The sequence below is a fragment of the Myotis brandtii genome, unplaced genomic scaffold, assembly GCF_000412655.1.
Source record: "Myotis brandtii unplaced genomic scaffold, ASM41265v1 scaffold71, whole genome shotgun sequence".
Classification (NCBI taxonomy): Eukaryota; Metazoa; Chordata; class Mammalia; order Chiroptera; family Vespertilionidae; genus Myotis; species Myotis brandtii.
The window spans coordinates 1,761,171-1,771,358 of NW_005370787.1; the positions used below are offsets into that span (position 1 = coordinate 1,761,171).

General features: G+C 42.8%; 1 protein-coding gene across 1 annotated transcript in view; it reads left to right on the top strand.

Annotated features, from left to right (window-relative positions):
- The window catches only part of ABCC4 (ATP-binding cassette, sub-family C (CFTR/MRP), member 4), a 202,891-nt gene that overhangs the window by 22,454 nt on the left and 170,249 nt on the right, over positions 1 to 10,188 (top strand). Inside the window, exon 4 of the mRNA XM_005882401.1 lies at positions 997 to 1,221. Within this exon, the coding sequence (XP_005882463.1) occupies positions 997 to 1,221 (225 nt within the window). The remainder of the gene's footprint in view (positions 1 to 996; positions 1,222 to 10,188) is intronic.

Here is a 10,188-nt window from a genome sequence, read left to right on the forward strand (position 1 = left end):
AAGCCGCCCTCGAGTTCTGAGTTCTGCCCGCTGCCAGACAGTCCACTTTCTCCCCGTATGAGTCTGGGTCCCCAGAGACTTCCCGGAACTGGAGTTCAGAGCTTGTGACTCCCTCCAGATTCAAAAAGACAACCGAGTCCTCAGTTGCCAGCCTTTGCTGCGTACGCCTCGGTACCTCTGCACTTTACTTCCCCACTTCCTCTGAGTCTCAGTGTGCTTTTCTCTTTCCTTCTAGTTGTAGAATTTCCACTCAGCCAGCCTTCCTGTGGTTCTGGATGATGTCCATTTTGTCTTTTAGTTGTATTTTTGAAGTTGTTGTGGGAGGCAGCAATTTCCGGTGTTTACCTACGCCGCCATCTTGGTTTCTCTCTGTTGATGAGGTTTTAATATTATACCCAATTGAGGGACAGTGTCATCTCTCTGTAAATATCCTGATAGGGCACTACTAGTTGGTTGAAAAGAAAATGCATGTTCATTTTATTTCATGTTTAGTTCTTTGAATCCTTCCTTTCTTTTGTGCATAAGTCCCTCACCTCAGACAGATAGGAAAGAGCTATCAAAAGCAAACCTGCCCATTGTTTACATGTCTCTGTTAATAAGGACGGATTGCTTAAAGGAAATGCCTGTTTCAGAGTTGAGTTCTTGAAAGATTTCCAAATTTTTGGCATTTTGTCTTTTGAGAAGTCAGTGGAGGAAATGATGTCGAGGGCCTGTGTTTACTTTTGGTGGCTTGGATTTGCACTGAATGCTTGGATTTCTTTGAAGGGGAGAAATGTACCTTACACGGGAGGAAGTAGTTTGTGGGGTGAAGTGGCCATTTGTCATGGAGGGGCAAGGGTTGCTGTTTCTTTGCTTTTAGTCTTGGGGAAGAAAACACTTTCCCTAAAACTTATACAGGAGGCTAGCCCAATGACTCCTAACTCATTGGTGTAGGATTTTAATTGTTGCCTTGTATGGCTTGTATGTCTAATTGAGGCCTTTTTATTTCCCTTTTAGGAAGGCACCAAAGTAATCCAGCCCTTATTTTTGGGGAAAATTATTAGTTATTTTGAAAACGATAATCCCACTCATCCTGTGACTTCCCAAGAAGCCTATATCTATGCCACGGTGCTGACTACCTGCACGCTCCTTTTGGCCATCCTGCATCACCTATACTTCTATCACGTGCAGTGTGCTGGGATGAGGTTAAGAATAGCCGCGTGCCATATGATTAATGTGAAGGTAAGTGTCATTTGGTATGAAACTGCACCTCACCTGAAGCATCAGAGGCATTTTGGGAAAGTTCTACCTAACCTAAAATTTTTGTAAATAGAAGCATTTAAATCTTACTTAAAGAAGCTTGATATTTGCATCAGGCTATTTTTTTTTTTTTAAACAAACTTTACCAATATAGAATGAGTTTTCTATGAGATCATATCAGGGCTGCCTTTGATAACATTTGGTCACAGGCTGTTGCAAAATACTTATAATGTAATCTAATGAAAAAGTATCAGATTGATTTAAGCATAAAACATTTTCTTTGTTTTCATGCCTGAACCTCAGTTATATTTGTAGGAGTTTTATTGTTGTTGTTCATTAAAACCATCATTTACAACAACGTTGTATTTAAAAGTGACCATCAGTGAAATTGGATCTGTAAAATGAAATCTAAAAAGATGTATTTGAGAAAGGGAATGATGATATTTTTTAAAATGAATTATTTAACTATGTTCAATGTGATTTTATTAACTAAAGAAAACCGTAAATGGAAGCCACGTATAGACTCACTGTATTCTATAATTATGGTTGTTTTTAGTAGTATTAAAGAAAAATTGGGTGTTGGGGGATAAAACTCTAAATTTCATATATATATTTTACTAATTTTGGAGAGAAAAATGGTTTCATCTATTTTATGTTGCTTTTCAATTAAGTTACTATTATGTAAAGTTATTATTATGTATAGTACTTTTTTCCCTTTTAGTGTGCAAGGTAGCAGTATTAGTGATAAGACCCCATTTGATGTGTTCAGTATTTTTATATTGAGAAATGCCATGAAAATATCCCGTTATTTACCTTGGTCTTAACTTTTATAAAAGGAGTGAATATTTCAGGTATCTTTACAAAGGACTTGCCACAGATACACCAGTGTCAGGAGCTGAAGAGCTTTGTATAAACTTGATCCTGGATATTTCTTTGCCCTGAGCTGTCGGCTTTAAAAAACACCCCCCCCCCCCCCCCCCCCGCCCCAAATTAACAGTATTTGAAATTTGCTAAGAGAGTTCATCTTAACTGTACTCACAGCCCCACTATAGATAACTATGTAAGGTGATAGATATGCTAATTAGTTTGACTATAGTAATCATTTCTCAATGTATATGTGTATCAAAACATCATGCTGTATACCTTGAATATATACAATGTTTATTGAAAAAATAAAATCTTCATCGAAAGATAAAACCGGGCAATATAAGTATTGCTTCTTTTACCTAGTTGCTCCTTATCTTGAGCTTCTGTATCTTGTGAACACTTTTCTTGCAAAATGCAAGATGTCTTCTCCACATCTTCCTGTGGGCTGTATCTTATTCACCTTGGAATTGTGTGAATCCTGGAGGCCTGGCATCTCATTGTCTGTGGTAGGCTACAATGGGTAAGTCTGGTTTCCTCTTCTGTGACATGGATTGTTGTTATTTTTCATCCTCACCCGAGGATATTTTTCCATTGATTTTTGGGGAGAGTGGAAGAGAGAGGGAAAGGCAGAGAGAAACATCGATGTGAGAGAAACACATTGTTTGGTTGCCTCCTGCAACCACCCCAACCAGGGCCCGGCTGGGGAGGAGCCTGCAACCACAGTACATGCCCTTGACCAGAAACGAACCCAGGACCCTTTGGTATGAAGGCTGACACTCTATCCAATGAGCCAAACCAGCTAGGGCATAGACATGGTAGCAATGCTGGTACACTCAACTTGGGGTCTCCATTGTCGCTGTCGTCATCATCATCATCATCATCATCGTCATCATCATCATCTTTGTTATTCTGTTGCACTCCTTTCTGCCATTCAGGAGAATACTCAGGTTTATTTATTTATTTATTTATTTTTAAATATATTTTATTGATTTTTCACAGAGAGGAAGGGAGAGAGATAGAGAGTTAGAAACATCGATGGGAGAGAAACATCGATCAGCTGCCTCCTGCACATCTCCCACTGGGGATGTGCCCGCAACCCAGGTACATGCCCTTGACCGGAATCGAACCTGGGACCCCTCAGTCCGCAGGCTGACGCTCTCTCCACTGAGCCAAACCGGTTTCGGCACTCAGGTTTATTTTTAAGTTAGCTAGATTTTGTATTTCCAGGTCATGTTTAGCCTCCATAAGTAAACAAGACATTTCACTAGCACTCTGCTCTGAAATCTGTAAACACTGAAGTCAGGTTTGAGGTGACAGTTCAAGCAAAGCTCTTTGCAGCTCAGGTGAGTTGCTGTCCACCTGTTTTTCTTGCTTTTCTCACTAACGCTTTGGAACATTGCCCTTGGGAAATCCGATCTGACTTAATTAGCTCATGCAAACATCTCCCATGGGTATTAATTTGCCAACTTGATTAGCCTTAAAGAATTGACCCTTTACAAAGTCAAGCATTGCTTTGGGTTAAACCATAGACGGAGCCTGAAATTCCAGAAACGTGGGAAAGACAGATTTCCTCAGGCACTGCCTTGTATCTAGAATCCTGCTGAGGTGAAGAAATGATACTTTATCACAGGAGGGCTGATGGCTTCCGGGAAAAGCTGACACTGCAGTGCAGCTCTGAACGCTGAACATTTGCAGTTTATGCTCAGATCCAACCTCCTAATCTCCCACCTGCGGAGAAAATCAGGTTGGTTGTTATAAATGGAATGGCTGTTAAGCTCATTTTGAATATTGAATGACTTTTTGGGATGTATCATATATAAAAATGACTTGTCATTTATTTACCTTTGCTCAGCTTTGGTAAAATTACTTTTGGCTCTTGATCATTGATTTTATTGTGGTAAAATATGCATAATGTAAAATTGACTGTTTTTAACTTTATTTATTTTTTATTTTATTTATTTATTTTTTAAATATATTTTATTGATTTTTTACAGAGAGGAAAGGGAGAGTGATAGAGAGTTAGAAACATCGATGAGAGAGAAACATCGATCAGCTGCCTCCTGCACACTCCCTACTGGGTATGTACCCGGAACCAAGGTACATGCCCTTGACCGGAATCGAATCTGGGACCCTTGAGTCCGCAGGCCGATGCTCTCTCCACTGAGCCAAACCGGTTAGGGCTTAACTTTTTTATTTTTTATTTTTATTAATGGCATTGATGACATTCACGTTGATGTGCAGCCATTCCCACTATTCATCTCTAGGACTTTATCTTCCCAAACTGAAACTGTTTACCCATTAAACACTAGCTTCCCCATCCCCTCTCTCCACAGGTAGCAGCATTCCACTTCCTATCTGTATGAATTTGCTTCTTCCAGGTACCTAATATAGGCAGAATCATACATTGTCATTTTGTATCTGGCTCATGTCATGTAGCCCAATGTCTTCAAGGTTTATCCATGTTGTAGAATCTGTCAGAATTTAACTCCTTTTTAAGGCCGAGTAGCAGTCCATTGTAGGTACATACCACATATTGGCGTTTTTTTAAAAATTTAAATTCTTTATTGTTGAGAGTATTACATATGTCTCCTTTTTCCCCCATTGATCTCTCCCTGACCGCTCCCTCCCCCCAGCACAGCCCTCACCTTCCTACTGTCTGTGTCCATTGGTTATGCTTATATGCATGCATACAAGTCCTTTGGTTGATCTCTTAACGCACGGCCCGCCCCCATAAACTGATGAACAAATACAGATCCACATGTTGTTTATCCATTCATCTGTCGTGGACACTTGGGTTGTTGCCACCTTTTGGCTATTGTGAGTAATGCTGCTGCGAACATGGTTATACAGATCTCTTTTCAAGTCTGTGCTTTCAGTTCTTTTGGGTATATACCCAGACGTGGAATTGTTGGACTACATGGTATTATTATGTTGGATTTTTTGAAGAACGGCCACACTGTCCTCCATAGTGGCTATATCATTTTACATTGACACTTAATCATTGACTTTTCTGTGTAATTTGAGGAACAAATGAAGTTTTGATGAAGCATGACATTTTGTTTGGATCAGTGGTTCCACTTGGTCTGTTGAACAGCTCATGGTGTTCTGTTCAGGTTCCTCAAATCTTTAGGGCATTTTCCAGAACATTTTACCAAATGAAGGGATTGTGCAACACAGGCTGCCCCCCCCCCCCCCCCCCCCCCCCCACACACTGTATAAAACAGATCGGCATTAAGAACACAAGTCCCTCACACAACAGTGTTTTGAACATTGTACTTGATCATTTTAAAGAGTTACCGCACGTCACTGGGTATATTGCCAGCATGGGTTGCTGTCACCTCTGCAATGAGAGCAGTGGCTTGCTTCCTGTCTTTGTTCTTGGCTGGACACAGAAGAAGGAAGACATGTCCAGCTTTAAGTCTCAACAGGCTACTTCCCTGGCTTAGAGCACAGGAGGTGGGGCCGGGCTGGGGGAAGACAGTAGCTCAGGCACGGTGAGCCCGAATTGGAGACAGCTGACCATTTCCATCCGCGCCACTAGTGAAATGGTTCGCAACCTTCTGGCCCTTTAAATACAGTTCCTCATGTTGTGACCCAACCATAAAATTATTTTCGTTGCTACTTCATAACTGTAATGTTGCTACTGTTATGAATCGTAATGTAAATATCTGATATGCTGGATGGTCTTAGGCGGCCCCTGTGAAAGGGTCATTTGACCGCCAAAGGGGTCGCGACCCACAGGTTGAGAACCGCTGCACTAGTGGGACTATATCCCCCGTCTGCCAGCCTGACCTTGGCCTTGGGACTGGGTGGAAGTGAGCCTGAATGTTATAAGTCTTTAGATCTGGGGCAGGCAGGATGACAGTCTCAAGAATCAGGATGGTCTTGTGGTATTTCACAGAGATTTGTTCGCATTATAAAATGTATACGGTACAGAGATTTTCCTTAAGGTCTTTGGCCTAGTTGGCTCTTAGGTTTCCTGACTTTGTGTGCAGATTGAAGAACGCTAGCAGTTCCCACAGTGGATCCCGAATGCCAGGTGAAGCAGAGCCGTCACCGACACTGCTCTCTGCCACTTGCTTCGTGGTGCAGATTTCCTTGTAGAATTGAATCAGTTTGGCCAAACTTCTTATTCTGCCTAAACTCTGGTCGTGACTCTTCATTTTTTAAGAGTTAAATAAGTATAGTTTGTGGGAGAGTATTTGTCTTTATTTTCAACTTCTAAGGTGAGCCGATTCCCTGCAGACTTCCTAGTTTCCCTTTATTCTTTGTGGTAGATCTGCCTGACCAGAATTTGTGTACAGTCGATCCTGGCTTATTCCCAGCTGGGGTTGAACAAGGTGACGCTCTGTCTTCTTGTTGCAGCTCTCGTACTGAACACAGGTGTCATTTTCACGGTCGACTTAGTGCCTGTTTTCTGCATTTTTGGGGGGTGATTTTGCTGTTTAATACGGTCCCATGCAGAGTGCTCCCGTGCTGTCTGGTACTCCTCAGCACCAGAAGACTGTGATGTGCCTTATGGAGAAAATACCTGTGTCAGATAAGCTTGTTTGGGTGTGAGTTATCCTGCTTTTGGCCACAAGTCCAGTGTTAATGAATCAACAATAGATGTTAAATAAGTTGTCTTTAAACAGAAACAAGGTTATGTATGTATTGATCAGTTGATGAAAATGCGGTTACCAAAGGCTGGCAGAAACCTAACCCTGTATTTCCCCTAGGAGCAATTAATAATCACTCATCATGTTCACAGTGACTGTATAGAACATAACTGTCGTGAATAATGAGAGTCGACTACTGATATTTATTTACCCAATACATCTCAAGTGTGTGTGTGTGGGGAGGTGACTTCTATAGATCAATGTTCTATTTAGAGAAATATTTTTACTCACCTGAGGTAAGTGTATTTTTAATTTTTTAAGTGATGTACAGATGGTACTCAATTTATGATGGTTTGATTTTATGATTTTTCAGCTTTATGATGGCGTGAGAGCTGTATGGATTAAGCAGAAAGCATATATCGAGTTTTGAATTGTAATCTTTCCCTGGGCTAGTGATAGGCGGTATGATACTCTGATGCTGGGCAGCGGCAGTGAGCACAGCTCCCAGTCAGCCCAGCCACCCGATCACAACAGTAAACAACCAGTACTCTACACTGCGCTGTGCTGCCAGTGTTTTTTGGTTATTGCGTTTTGTGTTTTCTCATTCTGTCATGTCTACTAAATGGCTGTCTCTGTCTCCTGCTTCTGGTGAGAACCTCAAGACGATCGTCCATGTGTAGGCTCATGTAAGTGTCCTGAGCACGTTTGAGGTAGGCTAGCCTAAGCTATGATGTTCCATAGGTTAGGTCAGGGGTGGGCAAACTTTTTGACTCGAGGGCCACAATGGGTTCTTAAACTGGACCGGAGGGCCGGAACAAAAGCGTGGATGGAGTGTTTGTGTGAACTAATATAAATTCAAAGTAAACATCATTACATAAAAGGGTACGGTCTTTTTTTTTTTTAGTTTTATTCATTTCAAATGGGCCGGATCCGGCCTGCGGGCCGTAGTTTGCCCACGGCTGGGTTAGGTACATTGCAAACATGCATTTTTTGACTTACAATATTTTAAAGTTGCCGTGTATTTATTAGGACAGGGGTCTTCAAACTACGGCCCGCGGGCCACATGCAAATACAAATATTGTATTTGTTCCCGTTTTGTTTTTTTACTTCAAAATAAGATATGTGCAGTGTGCATAGGAATTTGTTCATAGTCTTTTTTAAAACTATAGTCCGGCCCTCCAACGGTCTGAGGGACAGTGAACTGGCCCCCTGTTTAAAAAGTTTGAGGACTCCTGTATTAGGATATAACCAACCTCATGGTAAGTGGAGGGGCATCTGCAGCTCTCATTATAGAATTCTGTAATTTGAGGTAAATGCATGCTCCTTGTGCCCACACCAATTAGATTTCATATTTTTAGGTACCCTTCATCTTTCTGAGTGAAGGACTCTCCCCTTTCCTTTAGTCCTTTCTCTTAAGACCTGTCTTCCCTTGACCTTTTTATTTCTCCTTTCCAGGCATTTCTCTAGCTCAGTTCTGTTTTAAGCCCAGTGTCAAGATATCAGGGGTCCTTTATCACAGACTGAGAAGGAAGTAGAAGGAGCCCTTCCAGAATGCAGGGAGAGACTAAGCTTGCTCACTTCTGAGCAACATCTGCAGCCTTCTGCAATAAATGGAGCCTGAGTTTAAAAAGTCTCATGGCCCTAGCTGTGGAGAGTGGCTACAGTGTTTGGACAGGTTCAAGCCTCGGACTAATGAGAGGGCACAGTCCGCTTGTTGCCACGTGCAAGTCCCAGCTTGAAGGGGAGAGCCCTCCCAGCACAATCATAGCCAACAGCTGTAGTTGTAAGCTTGAACCTATGGTCCGAACACGTGGCCCCACGTGCCTGAGTGATGTGGGCTAGATAGAGTTAAGGCGCATGTAATTGAGTAGGATCAAAACCCACGAGAATGTTGTAAACATCTTGACCACGCCCTTACTTTGCCTCGTGGAATCTGGCTATAAAATAAAGACACGGCTTGTAATCCGTGGCGCTGTTTTTCCATCAAAGAGGGCAGGGTCCCACCTAGCACCCAGCTTTATTCTCTTTTCTGTCTTTTCTAAATCCTTCACCGCCCCCACTCAGGTTCACCCTTGGCTGTGCAGGTGCAACACACCTAGCCAGTTGCTCAGTGGTTAGTGTCGGCCTGCAGATTGTCGGGTCCCAGGTTAGTGTCGGGTCCCGGATTGCACTCACTTCCCTGACCTGGTCAGGCGTGCGCGAGGCAACCAGTCGATGTGTCCCTCTCACATTGATGTTTCTCGCTCTCTGTCTCTCCCCCACTAAGGGTTTTAAGGGAGATTTTAGGGGCGGACCCAGGGGAAGATGTCAATAGAACAGTGGTTCTCAACCTTCTGGCCCTTTAAATACAGTTCCTCATGTTGTGACCCAACCATAAAATTATTTTCGTTGCTACTTCATCACTGTAATGTGGCTACTGTCATGAATCGTAATGTAAATATCTGATATGCAGGATGGTCTTAGGTGATCCCTGTGAAAGGGTCGTTCTACCGCCAAAGGGGTCGAGACCCACAGGTTGAGAACCGCTGCAATAGAATATTCAGTAGTTTTCCAGGTGTGTTCTTTCAGAGTTGTGGTCTCCACTGATTGATTGGCTGGCACCAGGGCAGGGGGTTTTCAATCAATGCAGCTGGTCCTTAGGTGGCTGTGGCTGGTTTTGCTGCTTTTCTGGGCTTGGAGCTGAAATACAACAGATGCCTAGATGTTATCTCTAGGGAGGAAAGGTCAGGGGGTCCAAACCGCATGACCAGTGATGTGGTAAGGTAGGAAAGGTCACACTGGGGGTGATGTCCCACCCTCTGATTGTCCTTTGCTGGCACCAAGGACTTTCCTCCCTGGTGACTTTCTGTACCTGGCCCATCATCCTTGCTGTGCTCATGTCTGTTTAACCACATACCCGCGTAAGTTAAGGAAGGGAGAAGCCGTTTGGTTTAGCTTTCTTCAAAGAGGAAATTGCTGCTGCTGGAGGGTTATGAGTGTCCATTGCGTTCTGCCATCTGGTAACTGTGTCTTTAGGAGAAATTGCTAAATGATTTTCAAAGCGATGGTACTATATTAGGTTCCTACCAATAACATATGGGTTCCAGTGGCTTTAGATCCTCACCAAGACTTGGTATTGTCAGTGTTGTTCATTTTAATTTTTCATAAGGGCATAAAGTAGTATCTCATTATGGTTTTGATTTTTACTTCATTGATGACTAAAGATGTGGGGTGGGGTGGGATGGGGCAAAATCAGCCCAGTGAGAATCAGTCCCTTAGAGTGGTCTTTAATTCTGACATGGTCTTTCGGGGTGTCTCAGCTTTACGCCAGGCTTGTTAGTGACGTATTAATAAGGTTCTCCACTCTGGCTGTTCAAGAACTCCAGTGTCCCAGCTCTGCTGAACCTTCAGTGTCTGTGTTCTGCTTGCCACTCCACAGCACCAGCTGTCTGGTGAGTCTTGGGCAGTCTTGACCTGGGCCTTTGTAGCTCACTCCTCAGCTAAG